Here is a 27,900-nt window from a genome sequence, read left to right as displayed (position 1 = left end):
GCTGATTTCCAATTTTGCTTATATTTAGACAATTTTCTTTTTAACCCTTTAACGGTCAGACGAGTACCAAAATTGAACCGTGTCATTTTCAAATGAAGTTTAAAATCATTGTGGTCATTATTGCCTATTAAAATCGAAGTTTGCCCGTTAAAGGGTAAAGGGAGCGAATAAAAGATATATATGCCTGTAAAAAAACTTTTAACCGAATGTAGGCTCTGGAGCGCTTAATTATACGCACATCTACCTTTGCAGAAATTTTGCAGTAAGACGGCAACAGCATACATTATTTGCAGTGACTTTTTTTCAAAAGTGATTTTCAATAAAAAGACAAGTCTAAATCGCTTACATTCTTTCTAATGCTAAAAAAACGGACTATAGTAGTGGTTATATTAGTAATGAGGTTTTACTTATACAACAAAATTTGTTATTGGATTAAACGTTTTATTACTTGCTTTACATAAAAAAAATACAAATGCCAAACATGTTCTGTTGATCGCCTGTCAAGTCAGTGACAGTGTGTGTGAAAAGGCGTCAAAAGTGAAACCTTACTTTTATGGAAAGTGGAAGTACTTACTTTGAAATTATCTATCTCTGACTCCGGTAGAGGCACTAGAGACTGCCATTGCTCTAATATTATAATAATAGCTTTCCTGTGATGCGTATGTACTACGTACAATTTTGTGATGTGTATGAGTGCTTACTGACTTAAAGACATCTTTGTACATCACATTTCGGCGCTGAGAGCTTCTAATCGTAAGTTATAGTTATAGAGCTTTCGACGTTCTGTGAACTCAAAGGGCGCTATCCTACCTACTTAGTGCTCCCACATTCATATTCTTTAAGCTTCACAGAAACATGTTTGTATACTAATTTACAGGTAGCACTTAGGGCGTAACAAAAGAGGGCTAGCCTATTTGTTATGATTGTCTGGTCGGTATCATTCTAGTGAGATCGAAAACACAATGAAAGTGTTTGCGTAATTTTCCTGCTATTTCCGAGTACGAGCGTAGTATTTCCATTGCTCAACAAGCACCGGCGAATCGTCCAATCAGGCGAACCGGTTTAACTATCGCCTCTAGAATCTTAACGAATGTACGTGAACTGCGAGCGGTCTTTTACAATTTCACTTAGCCGTTTGACTCATCTGCGGTTTATAATTTACCGGAATATAAGCCCTGGGCGCATTCGTGCAAGGAGGCGCGTGCCCGCCAAGCATTGTGGGTTGGGCGTACATCCGAATCAATTCCAGACTAATGGGAATCTTACGACACTGGTCAGTTATTTGCTCTGTTACGTTGATTTAGGCCAGTTTCTTTGATATGTAAATTGACAATCAATCGGGTACAAGTTGATTGCGCCATTCAATATGAGTATTATAAATTAGCTTTAGCACTTTGAATACATAGTACCTACTCGTAAGAAGAATACGGTTCATAGACATATTGCTGTACTTAATATTAAACTTAATGTAGAAAATTAAATAACAACTATTATTCTGTATTACTTTATTTAAAAAGAACATACATACATGTGTCTCACTTACTCTATCAGTCTTCGCATGAAATAATATAAATAAAAATAAATTAGGGTAAAACACACTAAATTATTTGGTGGGATTCTTAAAAATATTTAAATGCCCTTTTGATCCACCGGCGCTTCACCGCAACTGAATGTATTAACAATTGAGATACAGACAGCGATACAACGATAAGGCACTAGACTTTATTGCGCTGCAATGATAATTACATATTAAGGTACAAAATCACTATTGGTTGGATGAGATTTTAGTATTGTCAGCCGTGGCGACAGTCATTTGTTGTGGGACGGAATGCGACTGTGGGGCGTAGGTTTGAGCCAAGTAGGGCCCAGGTCCAACTTGTTCCTGTAGCTTCTCGGCTTCTTCGGGAGCGACGGGGCACATGCAGGGCACCAGTTGCACGTGCTGGAGGGACACCGGGGTCAAGCTGGCGCCGGCCGGAATGCTGATAGGGATGGGCGCCATGCTCGGCGGTGCGTGCATCGGCATCTCGGCCTGGTACTGCTGGGGTGCCATTTGATACACCTTGCGGGGTTCGTACGGCGAGTAGTACTGATACCGATAGGCGGGAGACATATTCGGCCCTATAGTCTGAACCCATTTTGATGACGACGGCTGCCTGCTGAAACAAGTGAAAAAGGTATATATAGTTAAATGTTACTGGTCACACAAAATCGATGTAATTGGGTCAGTACAGCAATAAATAGCAGATTAATTGCATAGGTTAAAAAATTTACGTGCGACGTAGATAATATCTATCTAAAGTTATTCCATTGCATGAGGGATTTCTTAATACCTGCATACAAGTAATACGCCTGTATAAGCTATAGAGCGCGGTGCCAACTGAACCGCATTAAACAGATATTAGATACTTATTACATGGAAACTGCCCTAGCTATTGCTATAAATGAGGATGGCTAATGAAGGAAGAATAGCTTTGCAATCTTAGCTTGCTTTTTGTATGAAATTCCATTTCGGGAGAATACTTTTTCCACTTACTAAATCTTAATTAATCACTTTGATTTTAATGTCAGTCGCTTCAGCATAATATGTATACTTCCATCTTAACAGTCTCTCTGAACGCATACGGCACCCGTGTGTAGACAGTCAAACACATGATTCTGGTGGAATACTCATCATCATCATTATTCAGCCGAAAGACGTCCACTGCTGGACAATCGCCTCGGCCAAGGATCTCCACAATTAACGGTCGGTCGCAAAAACTATCCTAGAGGTTAACCTCGATTTTTTTAGGACTCTCGTGTTAACTTTACTTGTGACTAATAATGTAATAATAATCTCAAAATCGATTTTAACTTACACGAAGTCCGTTAATTTCAAGGGTGCATTCCTGAGCTTGAATTAAGTTACCTACTTTCTCAAAGAAAACGACATTCTAACTAACTCCATTTTGGACATAATCATTAATAAATAATTTATTTGTATCTAGTGAACGTGTACACTTGCGTTAGGGCCTGTTTATATATTGATTAGTGTTTAGTATGAGTTTATACATTTGCAACTAAATGCAAGTACTATCTCGGGCAATCGATTCCTATTCTAAATGTCATTGATATGTCATAGTTTTCAATTTTATGGTGGATTTGAAATATAGTGTCCGTGTTAAAAAAACCCTTTTAACTACTTTTTACGAAAAAACTAAATTAACTATGCCACAGTCATAGTCATACGCCGAAAACCGGAGTTAAAAAAATACCGTGTATACTTCTGATAGCCGTATCGCTTTTAATACTTTGCAATGTTCATCAAAATATAACTTATGTTTTTCTGTTTTCAATAAGCCTCGTAAGTATATATTTATTTATTTATGATGAACACTCACTTTGGCAAATTTCACATAAAAACGAAGTTAAATTCAAACAAAAATCCGTCGCTTTCGAGCATCAACTTTGACAGATAATTTGTGTTTTAAAATTGTATGATTTGGCAACTTAGTGTTGCCAAAAGAAAAAAATATGTCTAAAAATAGAATTAAATTACTTTAAGAGCAACCTGAGCCCGAAAATTAAAGTAGCTACTTAAAAAAGTAATTCTGGATTCGCATTCCTACTCCTCCCGCAATCCCTATTCACCCCATCTTACGGTACTAGTTAGACCCCACGAGATTAGGCTCACATGATTCGTTTTGAAGCAAGAGACTTATTCTCGTTTGTTTTATGTAATATTCAACAGCTGGAACGCCATACCATTAATAATTAAATTGTTAATTTGAATACCTATTTATACTACAATATTAACAAAGTTATGTTACATTTTGTTCCCGATGGACACATTTATGAAATTACATGCTACCCAAAAAAAAAAACAACGTTTTACACTAGCCAAAAAATGGATAACAACTGTGAAAACCGATACAATTTTAACATTTCGAAGCACATTTGGAGCTACTACCTATTTTTAATTTATTGTTTGGTAATTATTTTACAATAAAAAAAGTTATAAATACACAAAAGCTTCCCGCACCAAAAACCCCGATGTGTATGGTTCCGATGCAACAAAAGATCGAACTAATAGGTTCCGTTCCGGTGGCAGCCGAAAAGAGGCGCGTAAGCAAAAAAAAAGAACAGATGATTGTATAATGTAAGTATCGCATTATTCGTAGTTCCGGAATTGCGAGTCAGTTCAATTACATTCCCAAGGAGAAAAAAAAGCAAGTAATAATAAGTTGTGCCTATTGTTAAGCTTACACTGTATTGATTTTACGTTAACAAGTAAAAAAGGATTAATACGCAAATTCGTTCTATTCAATCTATGTAGGTAACAATCAAAAGTGGCCGAAGTAGGGCGATCAGTACCAACCAAAAGTAAAACACTGACATCCTTGGGTTATTCCCACTAGTTACCACCAAGTTGTTACCAGTGGTAAATACAGGGATTTTTTTTCCTAGTAGTTACCATCAAAATTTTGTTAGCGTTCAATATTAATAAAAGAGTATAAATATAGTGTTTTAATCAATAATTAATTAAAAGTCAAATTAATTATAAGTAAGTTAGGTAGTTATTATTTTAATCATGAGTCGATTACTGTTTCAGAATACTGCCTTAAAAGTGACCAAAAATAGTCATCTTTGACTGATTTGTTACTTTGTTCGTATAATTGTGACGTAGTTTATTGAAAGGGAGCTTATTGTCGATTAAGCGCCCTCGACAAAAGATCCAGGTTTCATAGATAACGTCACAATTAATTCAATTTACAATAAATAAGATAAATTTCAAACACCTGTTAATTTCTTCTTAAATATTTATGTTTTGCACTTGCACTTATTTTAATATTTTTGATCACTTTTAAGGCAGTTTACTGAAAGACTAATCGACTTATAATTTTATTAAAGCACTCTATAGTTATACTATACTATTTCTATTGTTTTTATTAGTATTGAACTCTAAGACCAAAGAGTTGGTAAAAGGTGGGAAAAAATCCCAGTAGTTACCACTGGTAACAACTTGTTGGTAACTATAGTGAGAATAACCCGTATCTTTACGTAAAATATAAAATAGATAACTTTAGGAACATGTGGTTTGTAACGATGGATTACATTAGGCATATCATTTACAATCTACGTAATCTCTAATACATACTTTTCTTTCTTCATAAGAATCACTTTTATACAAAAGCTCAATTTCGGATCATAAAATTGTGTCTCTCATAGTTAATACTTATACGTTAATACGATAATTCGTTGGGTAGTAAATATAAAAATCTAGCATCCCTTTTTAAGTTTCCGTACCAAAAAGGTACAAAAGGGACTCTTATCGACTCTGACCCCGGCCGTCTGTCTGTGTGTCACATCGCTAAATATCTCGAGAACCACTCAAGCTATCGATTTAAATTATTGAATAGTTACTCTGACCCCGGCCGTCTGTCTGTGTGTCACATCGCTAAATATCTCCAGAACCACTCAAGCTATCGATTTGAATTATTGAATGGTTATGAACAACACTAACCCAGGCACATTGAAAGTATTATTATTATATTTTGAATATGACCAATGTTTTAAAGTCTAGTGACTAGGTGAAGTGAGGTATCATTTGAAAGAGCTTAAAGTGTACATCCCAAAACATTTAAAACTTTTTTTTTCATAGCGAAAAATTTATGTAGGAAAATGAAAAAAATACCATTCGCCCCCCTCCCCCCCTCATCTCCAAATTCTACCGAAGAAAAAATTTAAAATGTCTATATAATAATAACGCTAATATTATAACATTTATAACAACACTAGGTCTAGGTCTATGGGGTCCCAGCGCGCACAAGTTTTTTGGAGAAATCGCAAAACGTCTGGTTGGCGTAACTGGTGACCAAAGAGCTGGCGTCTCCCTCGCACAACATATCAGTATTGCGATACAACGAGGAAATGCCGCCAGCATCCTTGGTACAATGCCTCAAGGGCCTATTTTAGATATAAGGTATTTATAGTAATCATCTGTATATATCCATTATGTAAATAAAGATTAGTAACATTAAAAAAAAGAATAACATTACTATACATTTTAGAGGAAAAATATAATCAGACGTCTCTCTATCTTGGTAACTATTTTTTTATTTACAAAAAACATTTTCGAATCCATTTTGCAATTTAACCAACTTTACGTGTGTTTATTACAATTTCTATGAAAATACATTAAAAACACCTTATTACAAATAAAAGAACAATTTTTGAAATCAGTTCACATGATAGAGAATGTATAAATAAATAAATATAAATATCTATTATAGGGAAATTCTTACACAAATTGACCAAGTCTCACGGTAAGCCAAGAAGGCTTGTGTTGTGAGTACTCAGACAACCATAATAATATATATAATATACAAGTACTTAAATACATAGAAAACGTCCATGACTCAGGAACAAATATCTGTGCTCATCACACAAATAAATGCCTTTACCGGGATTCAAACCCAGGACCATTGGCTTCATAGGCAGGGTCACTACCGACTAAGCCAGACCGATCGTCTAGATAATTATCCTCGAAAAACCAACATACTTGCATTACATAGCGCAAATTAGAAAATTTGCCGATAGAAAGCGTGTGTACGTGATGGATGAGCGAACCCTTTCAGTATCATCAGCAGGTAAAAATGTAATACAGTTACAGTAATATCCAACTAGATTAACGTAAAACGTCTGATCATCAGAAAGTAATTAAATTCTTTTTAACTTAATAGAAAGGGGATAGAATTTAAACTAGGTAATTCCACCGACAAAAATATCATGAAAACACAAAAAGGTAGTGGCACCAAAAGATGACTAGCCCCCAAAGGATGAACATTTGGCTTTAAAATCGATATAATTAAATCGTGAATTATTTTACGCACCTGAGGGTATTTTTTCCGAGGCTGACATTTAAACTCCCAGACAATTGTGCTGTGCGTGTGGCTGAGAGCGATCATCAAATTCGCGGTCCACACCACATTCGCCATTTGTATGGAGATCTTAATAAGATTAGCGCTTCAAAGTATAAGCTTATAATTGAGTATAAAATTGAATTATGCATCTATTTACATGATTTTACACAGAAAACTACAAATAATACTAATTCCTCCAACGTTTTCGTTATCAAGGATTGGATATTTTATCTTATTTTATTAAAATATTTGCAGTTCAAGTTATGGTTCCAATATTGTATGCTTAAGCCAATAGATGAACGGCGGTCAAGTTTTGGGTAAGGGCTTGTTTTTTAGGTAGACTCATAATGTATGTATTAAATTGACAGCTAGCTAGTTGTAGTATTTTTGACTAAAAGATGAACGAAGCTTTCTCTTATTAACCCAGTTATTTCGAGGTTTATTTTAGTACGGGCTGTTCAACTAAAAATCTTTTGGGCTTAATTCTGATACATGATTTTCGCATTAAGTTTGTTAGTTCATTCTTCAATACCGTGTCCAAAACTTGAACCAAGTAATTTATTCGTTCATGTTTTGGATAGCATTTTCAACACTGAACAAGTTTAATTGTAAAAATAGTTAATTTCATATCTTTAACCGGTAGCTTAATTACTTTTTTATATTATTTACAAATACAAATTAAAAAAGTGTAGAAAAACTTTTAAATTTACTTGAGGATCATATTTTCTCCTTGAAGCAAAATTCCACCAGGGCATTTTTTTTAAGGAGTAAAGTTGCAAATTTCGAAAATTTAAAATATAGTGAAAAAATATTAATTGAGCTGGGATGAGCAAGAGCCCATGTTAAGTGGCTAAATATCCATCAGGTGAGACCAGATGAGACCTTTTTTTCTGTGGCACAAATAATCCTCTCTCTGGCACAAAGAAACTGAGATTTTATAGACCACTTTTTTCGCTACCGATTATAATTGCTCAGTGGGCAGAATTCAACAAAAGGGGCAAAGTTACACTGTATATTTACTAGTTCATCTATTGGCATCTTGTCGTTCAATATTAGGGTACTTGATTTAAGTGTTATACAGGTTCATCTTTTGGGGTCAAAACGTTCAGAGATACGGCACCGTGTTCATCTTCTGGGCAAATTGCCCTATTTTGTCATATATATATTTTTTTATAAAAATACTGAATCTAAATATGAGCATTTGGAATAATTAAGTCTAATCTATATTATATGCTGAATCATATTAATAAATAAAAGTTGTAAAAATAAGTTTCTACATATGTAAAAAAATCTAAAGTTGTGCTAGTCGCTTAACTGACGCATCTTTTGTTAACTTTACTCTATTATTCCCGGCATCAATTGTTACATCGTTATTATCAAGAAAAAGCTGTATACTATGTAGCAGATTATAGTTATTTAAAAGATAATAAAGCTTTCGATTTTATGGGTGACTGTACACAAAAGAAAAGGAAATCAAATACTTAGAGAAAACGTTAAGAATAGGAAGCCACTTCTTGAGTCGCGGGTGGAAATAAAATCTGTCATTGTTTAGTCACGGTGCACCGTTCAGGGATTGGATTTAAACATATATTTAGCTATTCATAAATTAAAATTCGCAGCATTTGCATTTTGAAGTCGCTGAGCCAAAAATTAAAATCACCATTCGGTTAAAGAAGGAGGTAATTAATCTTTTAGAGACATTGCATTCGGTTTTGGCAATTTTATTATTACCTACATTTTTCTTGTTTAAGCACAATAATTTCTAAGATTCAAGTAATTCACAAAGACAATGTAAGAGTGAGCACCACAATTATGGCATTATAAGGGTCACGTTTATCATGTGCCGAATCATCAGTTTGTTTTTTTAAGTGGTGTAAAATAATATTTACAGTACATATGGCATACAAATTAGCATATTACGTTACTATGTCGAACATTTAAAGGGCCACATGTACTGTAAAACGTTGTACGATACATGTGCGAATAGGTAATTCGCAACTCGTGTCGATTTAAAACACTCCCTTCGGTCGTGTTTTAATTTATCGTCACTCGTTTCGAATTTCCTATTTTTCGCATTTGTATCGTAATGTACTATTTACTGTCTAGATTTTGATACACAATAAACGTGACCATTATAGTAGCCCCTCGATTTTATTTATGTATGTACTTACGACGTGTCCGAACCCCATTTTAAGAAGAAAGCTTCTGTCGAGGCAAGCAGTGCCAAGCTCAAAAGGAAGCGAGTCTGCAACAAAAGGATACCGCAATATTATAATGACCCTAAAGTATAAGTGTCATAAACGACACGAGAACACAACTCAGTTAGTCCACAAAATCATAATCATCTGAAACGCCCTAAAAAGTTTCGTAAATATTTGTCTTTTTACTCATTGTATAGGGGAAGGTTCAAGACAGATGATTTGATCTATAATAACTTCGTGATTAATGACTTTAGAGGTCGTTTATTAACTGCTTGATGGTTTCTGTTCTAATTACAATGCTTTATATAAACGCAGTTGTCAATCACGCGCTCGTTTCAATCAGGTTCAGTGAGAAAGCAATTAATAAAAAATAATTGAAGCTTATTAACTATAGCCATTACTAAGGCAGTTTTATGGTTTAGTGTTTTTTTTACTAATTGAGTAAGAGTTGAAATATAACGGACATTGGAAATTTATTTGTCTATCCTTCTTGTACAAATATTTTATAACTTATAACAGAATAGCAATTTAAATATATATAAAAAATCCGATAGTTTCGCTTTGGTTATGCAGCAAGTGAACATAATATCGTAAGCATGCATTTAGTAATTGATACTAGTTTAAATAGACCGCGGGCCAGGAGCATATTTCGTCAGTCATCGCCTCCCGTTCGATACTTTACAAATACAAATAATTTATTGAAAACAGTATAGGACAGTGGTAGCACTTAAAGACTAAGGATTAAGGATACGGAAAAGTTGACAAATGACTGAACTAGGAGTTCCTGTGTTTCAGGCAGAATAGGACCATATTAATTAATTTGTAATTATTTACTTTATCAGATGATAGTTTAGATGCTATCATGTATTACCAAAAATAGTCAGCCGATTGTACCGCAGTGGAAAGACCGTCGGTTTATGACATGAACATGTAAAAAATACACGCCTCACCACTTTATGTCCGCAAAGTATGCGTAATGTGAATGTGTAAATTGCGTAATCCGTTTATGGCGCTTCAGGCGTTTCACCTGATGAAATGCTTCATGCAAAGTTTCGTGATTTGTTATTGCTATCTATATATTTTTTACATGTTCATGCGACCAGCTGACGTTCTTACCACCGTGATATAAATGGTTGACGATTTTTTAAATTAACAATAGCATCTGAAGTATCATCTGATAAAGTATCAAACGGAAGGCGATGACAATTTTTTTACGTGTTTCGGTGGCTGCCATTCCTTAACCCACCAACGGAGCGGCAGCTGACGTCCACGAGGGTTCATCATACATAGCCGTTAACCACTATACGAGTTTACGCCCGGAAGACGATTGGTCATGGAAATTTGTTCCAGGCTCGCAGTCTAAAATAAATACCTACTCAGGAATCTGTTTTTTCATAATGTTTGAGAGCTCTCGCGTTTCATATCTACTGATTATTTTCGGGTACATCTGGACCCAACCTGGACAATTAATGGACCTAATAAATGTATAAGTATCAGTATCATTCGCTAATTGTTCCTAAATGGGTACAGCTAGCGGAAATAAGTTAGTAAGAGAACAGGGAACTCCCTTTAAGTGGTCGTGTATAACTGACTATATATATGCAGAACTAATTTTGCCCGTTTCTTGAATTCCATAAATACTTTGGTAAAAAGTAGTAATTTCAATTTAGTTTCACATAGTTTATTTAAGGGCCTACGCTAGGTGACGCGGACACCCGCCGCACGCGTCCGCTTCAGTTAGCGTTGCTCATACAATTTTTCGTAAACCCGCTCGTCCGCTCCGTGCACCCGCGTCAGCTAGCGTAGGCCCTAAAGGAACTATATTTTATTCTTCTCGTTAGTTAATTTAGGTTTCAACCTATTTGTGGGATAAAACATATATGTATCGAGTTATTCCAAATATTTTTTTAATAACAGTGATTTGCCAGAACATTATAAAGTAATTTGTGTCGGTCCGTGAATAATCTTTAAATGGGCCGAGCGAGCCCCGGTTCGTAAATTTATATTACCATGGTCCCGGCCGGCCATCGGCAATCCTTTAACCCCAAAGTTATTTCACCTTAATATGTGTGCTATAAAAAAGAATTCATTAAATGCTTATTTCATTTGTAAAACATTGATTTGTAATATATACAGCTTCTTGCAAAAGGTAGATTTAATAAAAACGCACCTAACTAGCAATCAATTATAAAGTTAAATTTAACTATAAAATAAATCTTAGTACCTAAACGTAAAATCTCGGAGAAGCAAATTATCTTAATAAGAATGATTAATAGCTAAGTAAATCTTGTCGTTTTTGAGAACTAATTTAAATTTAGAAGTAAACTAAACTGATTATTATGAATATTTCTGTCCTACTCAATCTTTAATGTGGAAGAATGTACAAATTAAATAATGACGTGATGACATTACAATAGGATAAGTCAGCCGTGACAACGAAGTCCAGTGGGCAGTAGCCGACCGCATGACTTGCAAGTGCTAGTTGCTCGGTTTAACTCCTACAATATACCATCATTAAGGGAAGGTAAACAACAACAGCGACTGTTTTGATAATATAAAAAGGTATTCATTAATTTATTTTGGTTAGTACAACTATCAAGCTACTTTCCTGTTTATCTTTTATTGTCTTATTGTTTTACTTTGGAAATGAAATAGTTAAGAGTTAGGTGGCTATGAGACAAATAATAATTTAACGGTACTAGAATATAAGTAGTATGGTAGAGCAAGGTACCAGATCTGATTTTATATACCTCTTTATAAGTTATAAACGTTATAATGACACGAATGACAAACTTTATTAAGTATTATTATACACAATAAAACAATATTATTTATTTGTACAATATAGGTTAACGGCACCAATCATGGGACATTTAAGAGAAAATATGGTGTATTATTGATATTTTGTCGATTATTGAATGAAATATTGCAATTGATTTCAATAAATACTATGTTTTTAGCTCCAGTCACGGCTAGCATTAATTTTAAAATAAACAAAAATCAATGAAGCATCAATCGTAAGCAGCTCTATGGCTCATGTTTTTGGTAAAATGTTGCCAGTTTTAAAACCGATGATAAATACTTATTTTACAGGATTAGTCTATATCATCCTATTACTGGTGTCACATCCATTATAAAGGTGTTTACTAAATAATACACATAATATAATATTCGCAAAGTAGGTAGGCACCTACTTTAACATGTTAAAGCAAACCTAGTAACTTTAGGCAAATATTGTTTGTTGTTTGTTTGTTATTATTATTATTAGAACTTTTAACCTCTATAAGTCAAATCACTAATACATGCAGCTTGTATCTCGCGGTAGCTATCATCTTCAACAATGTTAGTGTTTTCTATAGAGTTGATGTAGCTTTGTACGTATCGATAACAGTTACGTCGATATGTCAACCTCTCGTTTTTGCTCGAACAAGTTCTACATACCTATATATTGTCTTTGCTAAGGCCATAAAATGTTTATTTACGCTAAAGTATTTCGTTGAGTATTTAATATAAAATAATCATCGCGTTCCTAATAAAGTCACAAGCATTAGGTATAGTTGTTGCACAATATTTTATACTAGTTTAGAACAAGTACAACTTACCGTTCCACTCATATCCGGAAACATTGCACTGCCGTAGAGGATACAGATGCGAGCAAAACGTTCACCCTTTACAAACTCAAAGCCAGGACTGGAACAGCGAGGGTTCAGGAGGCTCCACACTATAGTTATTCGGAGCGGAGAGGCGCGCACCCTGGTCAAGCGCGGAATGACTGATCCCAGAGGTCCACTCGTTTTTTATACACGGTTTCAGAAACATTCCGTCCCTAAAAGCCGGTCCCCGACCCCGTCCGGACGTATAATAATAACCTTATTAACTTATCTATGCCTCTATCTTTACTTAAAATGTACCGTTATATTAGCCCGATTTTAAGAGGGAGTTTCGTAGATACAGACCACTTAAGATAATTTCACACTTTTTTCGTGAAGTGGCTAGTGTTTTGACGTAGGTGGGTTCGGGGGGTCGCGCTCCGCCGCGGGCGGAAGGATGCGTCGCCGCCGTGTCGAATGGCCAACGTTTTCATTACCAGCCTTCCGAAACCCTGGTCCAACGTGACTTGCAACTCTGACCCAATAGCACTTTAAGCGCCCCTCAATACGATATTTTTAAGAACCTTACTTGTCGATAAACAGGCTACATAATATAGGGAACGCTTAAATACTACTTTTTCTATAATATAAAGGTTCTATAGGAAGCCCCCCTGACTCGGAAAGAATCTGTGAAGTTATACTTATTTTGTTGGGTAAGTATGTAGGTTGTGACATATTATGTTAATTTATTAAATCGATAATACTCGTAAGATTACCTCCTATCTCAAAAGTCCCGTTACTTATAAGATGCATACAAATTAAAATTCCCCTTTCTGATCGATATCAAAGTAACGTGCTATGATTTATAGTGGGAGCTGGCGTAGATATCGGTCAGCAGGGACAGTTTACGACCAGCTGTCGTTGTCATTATGGACAACCTATCGGAGGTAATGGATGCGCACCCACTTTAAGACATTGCCGCTTAAGGAGGAACATTAGCGGTCATTTTTCCAAACATACTCCACTATTTCCTCTTAATTTTTTTATCCCTAAGAGCAATGATTATTTTAAAATACGATCAACCTCGAGAGTTTTGATATTTGCGTTTTTATAAGTGCAAGATTACCAACCTACTGCATAGAGTTATAGATCCAATAGTTTTGGGGTAGCAGATTAATAAAACTTTATTGAAGTTTTTAATTACAGTTAGGTATAATAATTATTCCTATACCTACAGTTACTTTCCCAAAGGAGCAAAATTGTCATGCATAATATAACTCGACCAAGCCGGTATGAAAGCCTGATTTTTTCCCAACCAAAACCAACTTAAATAATTACCATAAAGTTGATAAGCATAGTCATAGTACTCTCCCCAAGTAATATTGGACAGTACATAAATGTGGTCAACGTAGTACCTCACATCCGTGAACACCGATATACGATCTTCATTGTACCTTATCTCAAAACATCCTATCCCCACAACGTGCATATCGTTTGTCAATACCGGGCCTCCAGCGGGCACTCCAGCTCTTTTCTTCTGGTCGTAATTACTCTTAAAACATATAAATTTGCCCCACCATTTGACGAGGTATCGGGAACAGTCGACGATTTCACGTTTGTGCAGCGTCTGATAATTTATTTTGTAGTTCTCCTTGATGTGCGTTAGGTCTTCGAAACCAGCCCCTGCGAATATCATGTCATCCGGAAGTGACATATGCTTTGGGGGGATGAGCGCTCTTATTGAATAGTGGTACGTGCGCGGCATGTACGGATACAAATACATTTGTTCTCTGGTGTGGATGATGGAGATGTCGTGTCTCGGAATATGCGTTCCTCTTGGGCCGTGTTCGTGTTCTGGGTTGTTGCTCTTGGGTATGACTCTTCGGGCTCTCCAAACTCGATACCTGTGCATAGATAATTATACGTACAACCCCTGCATGTGCTACATCAGAAAATGAATCCTCTACATTTAAACTGGCAGTACCTACTTGTATAAAACGCATCTTACGCAGGAAAGCTTAGGTACTAACCGTAAGTAAATGCATAAAAACACAAGTTACACGATCCCGTGAAAATGACGCGGGAAATTTTATTAAGCGGCTTCTACTGTACCTGTAAACTGCTTCTCGAAAACAGGTCTAAAGACCTCGACAAAAATTTAAAACATGCAAAGTAATGAGAAAAACGATATATTACATAATTTCAACTCAGGCATGAAATACAGGTACACATATTTATCTTCTATTACACCAATTACATCGATATGCAAACGGGCCCGATGTTGGGCCCGAGTAAGAGTACTTTTCCGTTTCACCAAATATTAGCAAAATTTACTACATTTGACATGTAAAAAATACTTTGTCTCTAAGTTGTTCGGAACTGTCAACTTTTTGTTCCAATTGACAGGCCGATACCGTCGGGCAGACTGTTAATCAGTGGGCCCCTTATTTGCCAAAAATGTTCAATGTTTGATATTTTTGCATATTAACCATTTGTTTACATTTCAAATATAGTCAAAGATGTGCTGATATTCAGTGAAACGGAAAACACTTATTCAGCTCGACATTGGGACTGACTTCGGGCCCGATATCTGGAAGTGTGGATGTTTTTGGCCCTTATGTAATACTTATAAAGTGTATCGTACATCGTACTACCATCGTACTCTATCACTTGGGTGTAGGTAATGTTACCATAATAAGGCTGGGCACCTACCTGAAAGGTGTGTAGTAGTAAGTCCCTCGACCAAGTGCCCATACGCGGAGATCCTGCGCCACATCTAAGTGAGCTTCTACAATGTTCGCTGATGTGATTACTGTCCGCCGGTTAATAAGGCTCCCCACACCGAGATTTGTAAATTCTGAAAATCAAATCAACTTTACCCGAAAAAAATTCTTGAACCGTTGCTGTACGTATATTTTTTTGGTTACTTATAATGTATTTAATTATTTTTCGTATCCATTATACTAAAATATGTTATACAAAGCCATTTTTTTCATATATTAGGTACAGATGATACTTGGTAACATGAGTGACGTTTTATCCAATAAAATCATTAGATTTTAAATTTTAAAATCCACTTGTTTAAACCCTGAATTCTGAATTGAATGCATTTTTTTTTAAATATTAATTGCGACTATCAAGGTAGGTGTGAGGTGAATGAAGTTTATATGTATATTGGGAGACTGTGGCATAAGCGGAAATACATAAGTAAATATATTACGTAAGTAGGTATCTAACTAAAATAATAGGGATGTTTCCTGTGTTTGAAATAAATTATTTGACACCATGCACGAAATAAAGCACCAGATAACTATTAGGAAAACGTAGAGAGCAGTTATTTTTTTAAATTATGTCTATTTAATAAAATGGATAGAACTAACAACAAAGGTAACCTGACCATGACATCACTTGTGTGGTTTTTACAAGTGTTTATATAAATTCCATAGTGACTTGGCGGTCCAATCGTTCAACACGTACGTATAGATATCCCAGCTACGACGCTCATACGCCGTCTATAACAAGAGTCCGCCCAGTCCCAATCCGGGAACCAGAACTCGAACCAGTCGGTCTGCACTTGCCACTGAAACATGCTCAGCCGCGTTCGCATGTCTTTAGGCAGGGCCTCTGTGGACGTTCCCATGTCCCAGAAGCCCAAGGCGGTTTGACAGAAAATAAGGACAAAAAATAACCTGAAAGAAGATTCAATAAGGTATTTTGTTTGCATTTTTGAAAAGGATTCTTCATTGAATCCGCGTTATATTGACAGATAGAAAACAGTATATTATTAAGTAACCGTATGTCCAAACGAAAATAAAATAGCTTAAAAAAAAACTACCAAAATCAATTTGGAATTAAGTTGTTGTTAATTAAATGTTGACACTAACCTAATTAATATCATTGCTGAAAGCCAACTGGAGAACTGACCGTTATGAAAGTGAAACGTAAAACTTTTGTTTTGTTTTAGTTCAACATTTATCACTACATAGTTACTTATAAAACAAAGTCACCCGCCGCGTCTGTCTGTGTGTATGTATGTTCGCGATAAACTGAAAAACACTGAACGCGGTTTTCACCTATCGATAAAGTGATTCTTGAGGAATGGTTAATTAAGCAAACTGATAATAAAAATTGGAGTAGTTTTATTGACATAATTGAATCACTTTCACGTCAATTCACGTCACCAAAATAATTCATTATTGATCACAACTATTTGAAATTTTTATATTGAAGGGAAAAACCCGAGACTCCGGTGCCGTTAAAAGGTGTAATCGTCTTTCGGTAGCTGTCACTTTACGCCACCCCAGAAGGCGTGTGTATACATAAGGGAAGGAATGGAAATATATGCAAGGTTTCTTTAGCTCAATTGGTTTAGAGTAATGCACGGATTGCAGACTTGCGGGTTCAAGTCCTGCCGGAAGCGTAAATTTTTCAATTTTTTCCGTGAATATAAAAATTGTAGTATCGTTCTCAGAGGTATCTACTTGTTAAAAATAGATTCATAACTATTTGATTCAATAACCCGACCTATATTGGAACTTGTACTTGGAAAATGAAACAATCTTACCCACCTACCTACCTGTAAATTATCTGAAAGTAACAAATTCCGTGTGTCTTGTTGTTGTTGGCATACTTGGCCTAATACAAAAGGATTCGAATTCGCCACTTCCGGCTTCAAAGCAGCACGTTCATAAAGTTAGGCAACCGCTGCCATTATTTATTTAAACTTAGAGGGAGCGTAAAGTCAGACAATTAGAAAGGAACAATATATGGAGTGCCGCACGAAACTTGCGACGGAAGATTTAGCGATTGCGTGGCTTTTACTCGTAATGTTTAACATCAATAACTCTGAAAGTATACCTACCTCTGATTACAATTTTGCTAGTCATATCCCTCAGCTACAGTGATATACACTAGCTATTTTATACTAAAAGTATACTGCTATTGGGACCGTGCGAAGTACCTGGTGGGGGTAAGTAAACCGATCCCAGCACATAAGGTGGTAAAAATTAGAACTAACTGCGGATAGTGTCTTAATATTTCGTACAAGGTATATGGCTCGAAATGAAACTTTAATTTACGATTACTCCTGAAATAGTCATTTAAATTGTATGGTGTAAGGGACCATTGTAATCTGTATGAAATGTTTAATATAACTGACGTATTTAATTTGATAATTATTAATACTGTATCCGTGTAAGTAGGTTTGCAAATGCCACATACTATGTGATCATTTTCTAGAAGTTAAGAATGGGTACAGTATGTTATATTTAGAAGTACAAGATAGACATTCAACATCACGGACTTTTTTGTAGACCCATGAAAGAGAGACATCCCCACCATACATTGTGTTGTTATAGCTCAAACGGATTAGGCAGCGTTTTCGATTAAAGCTCCTACTCGTAGCTAGCGTGATTTTTTCCGACAACATCGTTATATTTCAAACAATTTACACAAAACCTTAACAAATTATGTGTATACCTAAACCTTCCTCAAGAATCACTCTATTGATAGATTAAAGTCGTATGAAAATATGTTCAGTAGTTTTTAGTTTTGGAGTAGTTTTATAAGATGTAGTGCATTGACATTTTCCCCTATACTTGCGGACGCTAGGTTGCGTGACAGTCGTGCACATAGCGAATAGTATGCAAGAAAACGGTACGATTGAAAATAAATAAAAATTAGACATGTTTTCGTGATTTTTCTTCTACGAAGCCAACTTTAAGAAGGAAGAATAGCTTTATGAATCTAACGAAATAACGGTAATTTTTCTATGAAAATCTTTTTCGGAAGAAAACGATTTCCACCAACTAAATTATAACAAATCACTTTGATTTTGATGTCGATCGCTTCAGCAATATATTCATGGTTCATAGGTTTCGCTTTAAAAAAAAAGGACAATTTATAAACCTAGGTTTTCCTCGTAATTTGTGTGGCAAAACGTCCCACTTTGTCGCTTGCCATAAGGACGCCTTTGCAGGTTATTCCTATAAATAATACAACCATATTTCGTCCTCATGGCAAGCGACAAAGTGAGACATATTGCCGGCCTCGGTCAAGTTTAGTGAGATTTAGCCTTAAATCTATTAGTTTCGTTACTTACTGACTATCGGCATTATTACAAAGCTATCTAGCTCATATGTAAGTATTAATTAGGTACCTATTGAGTAATAAATAGTTCGTTTTCTTAAATATGTTAAATACCGACCGTCAAAACCGCGAGCAAATAGTATGCTTATTTACAAGCTATATAAAACAAATATTTTGTTTATAAATTTTGCGATAATTTCCCGACTAAATAAATGTTAGTAAATAAGTATTGTTTGTTGTGTAACAAGCTGTGGTTAGTAAACATTTGAAATCAATTGGGTACCTGCGGTTAAGTATTTCGAAGACCGATATTAGTCTTGCAAATTGTTATTGAAGTGTTGGGCCTCGGCCTGGTTGCTATAGGTAAATCATTTCAAAGAACACAAATAAATAATAACTAAGGCGTAGGGATGTGTTGACCCCATCGTCCGCTGGTTTTACGTTTTACAAGTGCAATCAATCGACGCAGGGCAGCTTAGTTAGTTATTTAGTTTTGCTGGGCATTTTCCGCAAATCGACATTCATTGTACCTTTTTTTTCGTGAAACGAGGTAGCGCTACTCTAACCACCCCAGCTCCTCCACAAAACCTAGCAGTCTTCAGGTTGCTAACTGCTTCCTTTAGTGTGCACGGATTACCTAGATATTTACTTCTGTATACTTCTACCTGTTTACAATATGTCCTGTGTGCGTCCCATGACACGGGCAAGGACAGCTACCGCTCGGTGTACACCTTAAGTCTTATTGAAGTGCCAAAGGGACTTTACGTGTTGGCTTCGGCTCCGCACTCCTCGCCAGGCATGATTTATTGATCTATGTCATTGCACCTTAGTTTCTAGCACTAACGATCACGGAGCAAAGTCCCAGAGGGACAGACTGACGGACATGGCATAACTGGGTACCTAGTTAACTACGGAACCCTAAAAACACTGTGTATAATTGGAGCCGTCGGAATATTTCCCATATATCGAAATTACCACTTGGAAAATTTTGGAAAATTCACGTAGTATTGTATAGGATGCAGATTATTCCATTTATAGAATGAAAGTTTTCTTTGTGTCATGTTTTATTTAAAACTTCTGCAACTTTAATAATAATATTAATTTAGTATGGGTAGCACATCGTTACTGGTGAATTTCCAATAGGACTTGGAACTCCGGTAGGTGTCAAAGAAGTATAATGTTCTTACGGTAGATGTCGCTAGGGTACCCTAGACCCATATGGTGGGAAAGTTTGCTGCCTATGGATGAGGTCTTGGTCGTTCAGATGGCAGAGCGCTGGAGTATCGATCCAGTTGCCGTGAGTTCAAGTCTCACCCAAGGCAGTAATTTTTTTCCACTTTTAAATTTATTCTAATCTTAATAGCATCGTTCGCATATGTTTCTGCTTGTTAAAAATAATTTAGTATGGGTAGCACATCGGTACTGGTGAATTTCTAATATGACTTGGAACTCTGGTAGCCGTCTAAGAAGTATAATGTTCTTACGGTAGATGTCGCTAGGGTACCCTAGACCCATATGGTGGGAAAGTTTGCTGCCTATGGATGAGGTGTTGGTCGCTCGGATGGCAGAGCGCTGGAGTATCGATCCAGAGGCCGTAAGTTTCAGTCTCACCCAAACATCAAGGCAGTAATTTTTACACTTTTAAATAAATCTACTCGAAGTTTAATAGCATCGTTCGCAGACGTTTCTGCTTGTTAAAAATTAAGTACCAGTATTTGTGAGATTAACGTTAATTTATTTAATAAGTTTAAAAAAGTGTTAATTAATATTATATTATCTATTAACAAGTGGCAACTTGAATGTCATCGTAATCTCGTTACTTTTGACAAATCGTATCTCACCCAAGTGTGACATTTTATTTTCTTCATAATCAAAATGCTGTCATAACGGTTAAAGAGGTTTTATCTTTGTTAGTTAAGTGTTGTAGGGTATCCGTGATAGTATATACTGTTTTTTTATTCCGTAGACTAAAATTACATTTCATGTGGTACTAAGAAATGTCATGTCTTACATATGAAACGTCATTTTAGTCTACGGAATAAAAAACAGACCTTAGATAATTAATTTTTTCCTTACCAAAAACTTAAATAACAAAAAAGCGTGATTGTTTTACTTAAATATGATGGTAAACGATTCATTACCATTTAATGATTGTGTAAGCTTAGTCCTGCTCACGTCTAAAGAATTACCCTGTATATTTAACCAAATGGAAAAACTATTTTAAATATGAATTTGTTTATTAACTTGCAATCACAAGCTATTCGTCATCAAAATTGAATCTCCTCATGCCGTCGAACCTGAAGCCGTAGGCGGCGGCGTTCTTGACGTCCACCAGCGCCGGGTTGCGGTGCTTATAGAAACTGCCGTGCCCGTGCGCAGGCCTCGACGAGCCATTCGGCACGCCGTGCGCCTCACGCGGATAAAACGCTTCAAACTGCCCGCTAGATGGCAGCACCGTCTTGAGGCCTGCGTCCTCCGGATCGTACGGTCGGCACAGAGATGGCGTTAACATCGCCAACAAACACATCACGTACACTGACATCATCTGCAATAACATAATTAAGATATAAATACGTATAACTATATTGACAAGACTTGAAAAAATATTAACATTACATACTGTTTAACAATTATAATGTGTCTCCCGATAAGCTGGTTGCATATGGAATGCGACTCGTCGGAGCGCATTTAGCGAAACTGGTAGATCGTCGCAGTGGGTCACCTTGAGGGGCTTGAGCGCGCGGACAAGCAGTGGCGGCGTCCGGCCGTGCTGCAACAATACCAACTTTCCCTCCGCGGTGGCAGCAAGTCAACATTAGCGCTAAACGAGTAGCAGCCCGCGAACTCAATCAACTAGTCTTTAATTTCCCACGTTGCGCGTAACCTGAGCTTAACTTTTTATTTATAATAATTAGTAATCATTTATTGCTTTAAGGTAAGTATTTTAATCGTACATAAATATTTGTGATGCGATTATAAATCCGCCGATATAATCAGCTTGATTGACATTGACACCACGTACCTAATTGTGTATTTGACATAAATTATTCAGTACTTAGATATACCTACATATTAATAGAAAATCGTAGCTATAGTCAAGATCAATAGGTTTTAATACTTTATTTGGCTTTATTTCTCGGATAAAATAGATCATAGATGAGTATATATGTTATTACTGAAATAGGTGCAAGACTCCAATCATCAAGTGTTTTGTACGCAGTACCAAGTATTTTAGGGTCACAGTAATTTCTCTTATAGATACATTACATCGGGAATTAGATGAAATAAAAAAACCATAATAGTTCATATAATATATACCATCTTTATTTACCTTTAATGAAAATAAATCCCATCCAAACCCTATGCTTATGATAAAGAGACTAAGGTCTTCTATTTTATTTCCAAATAACTTCAATAACTATGATCTAATTATCATATAATTAAGGTAAGGCAAATATGTATTATTATATATAAATATGTCAACAGTAGAGATCGTAAGCTGTGTTTTTATATCCGATATACTAAGATAACAGTTCGAATGGCCTGTAGTTGTGCCGTAACTCTCGAGAACGTTCTCCGTTTACTACTTGTGGAAAATATTCTCAAAGGAGAAAGTTTTCCATATAAAACGGAAAACTTACTCGAGAATAACACATAGGTCAATTTACTCAATTTAGTACCAAAATAAAGAACTGGTTTGACAGATTGGGGCACCCGAGTTGTGATTTTAGTCTCTAGTAAAATAACAACACGTTTTAGGAGGTTGAGGAAATGTATTTTCATAAAACTCGTCTCTGTCAAACTAGCGGTATTCCGCTACACTAGCTGTAGACTAGCGGTCAGGGTTAATTTAATTCTAACACATCCACTGCGGCAATTACGTTAACTCGTAATCAACCATGTACTTACATATGTACGTACATAGGTGCGGAACGTATTGATATCATTGATGTAAGTAAAAGGGGTAGATATGTGACGTTAATAGTTGTCAAAACTAAAATCTGGTCCAGCACCCACTCATTTGCAAATACTACACACCATTATAATGTACATGTGCACAACGAGCAACAGGGATAACCAAATATAGTTAACAGTGCTGCGCAAGCGAGACCCCTATATTTTGCGTATTCCTCGAGGTGCAACAGAGAAAAACTAATAACATTATACAAATGTGTAGGCGAGACGTACATACTTCTTACATTGTCGTCTTAAAGTGATATTAAGTCATTTCGATTTTTAAAAAATACAATGATTTGATATTACCTAATCTTAGACCGTCTCTCACTTCAAGCAAATATCTGAGCGAGCGAGTTACACTGAGATTAATATCAAATGATTGACTATCATATTTTTAAAGCATGAAATTGACCCTCGTTTTTTACTTCTGAAACCCTGGTCGACTATTCACTATGTTTAACTAACGTGTCGCCTCGAGAAAACCAGTATAACGATATGATCTCAGTTGATAGGGATCTCGAGGTTTCACTTCTGATGGTTTTTCGGAAAAGACAAGTACGCTTGAAAAGAGATAATGTAATCACTGGTAATTCGTAGTTACTCCTGGTATTTATATATTCCAATCGTTCACCGAGCGCACGACTCAAGATAACCAATATAAAAGTGTGAACCTTGTTTATTCATAGTTACGATACGTATACGGATTCACTTATATTGGACAAGTTGTAAGTCATGGGAATAAGCGCCTTCAACGGCGGTCTTTATTAGGTAGCGTCAGGAAACAAATATTTATAAAATATATACGAAATTAAAATAAATAGGCACTTTATTTATTTTATGGAAAACAATTTTTTTTTCGCTAACACAAATAAAATATGTAAAACTGTATGTATTTTATATGTAAAACCGATAGTTTATCTATACAATTAAAAAAAATATGCGGAGAGGGCGGTATAAAATGGAAAATTATAATGTATGGAGAAAAAAAAATTGTATCAAAAACGAAACCGAGCATCATTTTTAATTTTCACAATTCAATCGCTAGGCATTTCCACAGCTGCAGCTCGTTTTAAAATAGAAATAAGTGAAAGTTTTTTCTCTAAACATTATAGTTTTCATTTTTTTAACGTTAATACTGATTTTGAAGTTATATTTTTTTTAATCATTCCCTATCGAAGGCGAAATTAGCAATGTCCCACTTTTCTCGATTTGAGACGGCAGCGTGCCCTTACATTAGAATGTTCAATTTAAAGTATTCGTTCTGATTTTCATCGTTTTTATTTTCATCACCTTAGTTGCTCTACAAAGAGGACAAATTAAAACAAATACTCAAACGGTAAATACGTAGTTAGGGAGTTTCGTTCTGTTTATAATCAGCAGTTCCACTACACTAATTGCCAGTTTTTGGATGAAAATGCTTAATTTGTAAACAAAAACCACAAAAATCACTATATGTGTACCTATAAGACTTTAAGTGTTCCCTCAATTCTTCATGGATCCATCATTAGAACTTTGAACCCGGGACGGGGCCATCGGCTTTATAGGCAGGGTCACTGCCCACTAGGCCAGACCAGTCATCATACATTTTACTTGACAAATAGAGATGATTATTATTTATTTCTTTTGTTTATGATAAAAGGTTAAATTTGATTGATCTAATATCTGTTCTAAATATTTTTACACAGTTTTCAACATACATAAATACATCTTAAAACTACACTATAACTCGCATATTAAAATTGTAAACCGAGCTCTCGTTAAAAATGTTGTCCATAGTTTTCCTATTGTTGTACAAGTACTATTTAGTAATTTTTGATGGACTATTCCCGATATTTGGATTTCAAGTTAATGCAAGATATTGTTTTAACAATACTATCAGAAAAACTGAATTTTTGGTTAACAACCGGTTATTCGTATATTAAAATAAAAACCGGTTACATTCTATAGTTTCAAGGAATAGGAGCACATGATTTAAAAAGTTGCATTATTTATAAAAAAAATTGCTGACTCTACAATGCATGAAGTGGGCAGGCCTACTTGACACTCGGATAAACGTGTTACTCACATGGGTAATGCATTATTTAGCTGTCGCGCTCACTCAATAACAAGGAAATTTTTAATTTTATTTAGAAAAAAATATGTTTTCAAATGTTATAACAGTACTTACGAATGAAAAGTGATACCGTGAGCTTTGTTTTTGTGCTTGGAGCTATTGAAGCACTGGAAAAAGGCGCAACACGGCATTCTTTGGCAATATTTTATCGAATTTGACGACAATGTTGACACTTCAGCGTCACCCGTACGACTGATTCAATATAGGTCCCGGAACCTATATTTTGTGGCTCACGATCGAGCGCCTGGTACCTCATCTACCCCTATTACGTACATCAATGATTGATATCTAGTGGTACGGAGTCGAACCAATACGTTCCGCGCACGCAATTTTTTGGAAGATGTTGATCAATTCTACTTCCAGTTGAGATTCAAATGTTTCTAATAAACCTGTTATCTACATAGATCACTAGATAGTAGAAGTAAATTTTAAAATAAAGTAAATGTATTCTGCCCAAACATTGTCTATGGAAATATAATTATAATAAATATATGTGATATGCCACCCCATTGTTTCACTAAGTACTTATATTGTACCCCAGAAACTTCCAAATTGCGAAAATAAATGTGGTGCGCGCACCGCGAGCGCAAACGTCCTTAAAAGTACAAAAAGCGTGCGGCCGTGGATGTCATAGTCACAGGTATATAAAAAAATATATTAAAGTTTTACGTTTTTAACCTCGAATACCTCTACAAAATAGTTAAAAATAATTGTAATTCTTATTTCGTGTTGTATAACGTGTTTATTAAACAAACAAAGTATTTTTCATGCATGTATCCCATTCTACATATATATTAGGGTCAGCCACAAATAATCGCACTTTTGAGATGAATGTGAAACGAGACTAATGGATCAGACTCTTTCCTGGTCGGCTCATATTTCTAATGTCAGCAAGAAACTCTTTTCTTCTTTTCATTCGCTTCTACTACTACGAAATTTCCTACCGTTTAATACGAAAATCATCCTTACCCGTTCTCTTCTGCTCCCTCTCCTAGACTATGCGGACCTAGCGACCCTTGACCTCAACGAGGAACTCCTCAATAGGATGGAGCGTCTACAAAATGTTTGCATAAGATATGTCTTTGGTCTCCGCAAATTTGACCATATTTCGTCATTCCGTAATCAGCTTAAGTGGTTGCCTATCCGCCGCCGTAGGGACATGCATACGTTATCTCTTCTTTTTAAAGTACTATTCATTCCCTCTTCCCCACCCTACCTCTCTGAGCGGTTCAAGTTTCTAGCAGACGTTAGTAACCACCGACTACGCTCTAGCACCGATCTTTCCCTCTATCCTGATTCATAAATACCGATCATATCACAAATCATTCACCGTAAATTCTGTTAAGCTTTGGAACGCGCTACCACCTCCTTTGAGAAAGTTTCAATCAGTGGCATTACCAAAGAGTAAAGTAAGTATATAGGAAGGCATCACTAAAATATAAAGTAAAAAAACTATGGCTACTAATAGGTAGGAAGATGTGTGCGGTAATAATATATATTTATATTTGTTCATATATGTATATACAGATATTTATTTATATATAGTTTATAGTACCTATGTAATAATATATAATTACTTTAGATATAGTTTTTAATTAGGTACTCTTTTAGGTATGGGTTAACTGGAAGAGATCCCTCTTAGGAATAAGTTCGCCTTTGTACTACCCAGTTATTTTCCACCCGATGTAATATTTATTTTTCTCGTACAATAAAGTGTTTATTGTACTTAATTAAATACACGCAAGATGTGTTGTACGAAAGGATTGCTACTAAAGGGATAACCAAAGAAAAATTGCCCCCAGCGTTTTTGGGTAGAAACTATAATCAAACGATGCCTTTTGAGGAGGTAATACCCTGCACACACAGTTTCATCCGTCTGTTACCCCTGGAGGTGAAAAACACACGATTAACCCCAAAACTGTTTTATTTATTTTTTCCTGAACTATGAAAGTGACGAATTTCAAATTTTGTACAAATATTAATGAGACTAAAGGCTATATGTTAAAAAATACGACTCTCCTAGCCATTTAAATTCTTGTAAAAAATAATAATTTATCACCCTTTCTCAAAATTTGGTAAGTGGCTCCTCCGATGTCCATGAGCAGCGATCATCGCTTGCCATCAGGCGGCTCGTCTGCCCGTTTGATGCCTATTACATAAAAAAGACCGAAAAGACATTCCATGAATTCCATTAATATACATGTAGTTGTGTTTTGTCTTGACTATTTACATAATTAATGGCTCCGTTAAACAAGACATAGAGGCCCCAGACGCCACAGACCTATAAATTTGACACATTTTCAGTCTTTTTCATGCGCAAATTATTTTATCATATGCTTACTTTGTTTCTCGTATTCTTAAGAATTTTGATTAGAAAAATGTATACTGTTATCGATCAACTTTAACCTAAAACTCAATAATAACACGACCGGTCTGGCCTGGTGGGTAGTGACCCGGCCTATCAAGCCGATGGTCCTGGGTTCGAATCCCGGTAAGGGCATTTATTTGTATGATGAACACTGATATTTTTTCCTGAGTCATGGATGTTTTCTATGTCTTTAAGTATGTATTTGTATATTTTATATATACAGGGCGGAAAAATCGAATGCCACATGGATGGCAACTACCTTAAATACTGTAAATAGCACATTTTCTGTAAGGGAGACTTTCCTTTGTTTTTAAAAACAATAAATACTGCATTTAAGGATTTATGAAAAATCGCTTGCCTCAGTCGGGACTCGAACCGGTCAAATGTGACAAAAAATAATGTGTGTATTTTATGATGCAGATTGAAAGGGTTACTGATAAGGTTCATTTTTCTCTAAATAACAAATACAATCAGAATAACGGAAGGCCATGAAAATTGTAAACGAAAAATTAAAACACACAAAATAAAACAATATTCATTTAATAACCTTACTAACTAAAGTAGTTGTTCAAAATGAGCCCCGTTTCGGCGTCTGCATAAATTTAATCTTTTGAGGAATTGACTTTTCGTAGCTCGTTGCAGTGAATTGTGGTGAATATTAGTAATAGCTGCATGGACTTCG

At 35.7% G+C, this 27,900-nt stretch overlaps 3 protein-coding genes across 4 annotated transcripts; all 3 read right to left on the bottom strand.

Moving 5' to 3' along the window:
- Positions 1-1,488: 1,488 nt before the first annotated feature.
- On the bottom strand, positions 1,489-12,930 carry LOC133534618 (uncharacterized). Of its 2 annotated transcripts, none has more exons than XM_061873828.1 (3): positions 12,706-12,930; positions 9,074-9,147; positions 1,489-2,156 (listed from the first exon to the last, which is right to left on the bottom strand). In XM_061873828.1, the coding sequence occupies exons 1-3, from the start codon at positions 12,727-12,729 to the stop codon at positions 1,766-1,768; spliced, it is 489 nt and encodes a 162-aa protein (XP_061729812.1). In that variant the 5' UTR covers positions 12,730-12,930; the 3' UTR covers positions 1,489-1,765. The 2 variants fall into 2 exon arrangements, with proteins under 2 accessions (XP_061729812.1, XP_061729803.1); XM_061873819.1 differs by having other exon boundaries at positions 1,489-2,159; positions 12,706-12,923.
- An 806-nt stretch (positions 12,931-13,736) lies between these two features.
- Positions 13,737-17,888, bottom strand: LOC133534607 (uncharacterized). Its single transcript, XM_061873808.1, has 3 exons — positions 16,171-17,888; positions 15,406-15,550; positions 13,737-14,597 (listed from the first exon to the last, which is right to left on the bottom strand). Exons 1-3 carry the CDS (start codon positions 16,415-16,417, stop codon positions 13,931-13,933), a joined length of 1,059 nt encoding a protein of 352 aa, XP_061729792.1. The 5' UTR covers positions 16,418-17,888; the 3' UTR covers positions 13,737-13,930.
- Positions 17,889-20,998: 3,110 nt separating this feature from the next.
- On the bottom strand, positions 20,999-21,806 carry LOC133534605 (uncharacterized). The gene is made up of 2 exons (XM_061873794.1): positions 21,401-21,806; positions 20,999-21,325 (listed from the first exon to the last, which is right to left on the bottom strand). The coding sequence occupies exon 2, from the start codon at positions 21,323-21,325 to the stop codon at positions 21,038-21,040; it is 288 nt and encodes a 95-aa protein (XP_061729778.1). The 5' UTR covers positions 21,401-21,806; the 3' UTR covers positions 20,999-21,037.
- Between the last annotated feature and the right edge of the window lie 6,094 nt (positions 21,807-27,900).

Source organism: Cydia pomonella, chromosome 1 (genome assembly GCF_033807575.1).
Source record: "Cydia pomonella isolate Wapato2018A chromosome 1, ilCydPomo1, whole genome shotgun sequence".
Taxonomy (NCBI): domain Eukaryota; kingdom Metazoa; phylum Arthropoda; class Insecta; order Lepidoptera; family Tortricidae; genus Cydia; species Cydia pomonella.
This window is presented reverse-complemented; position numbering and strand designations above follow the sequence as displayed.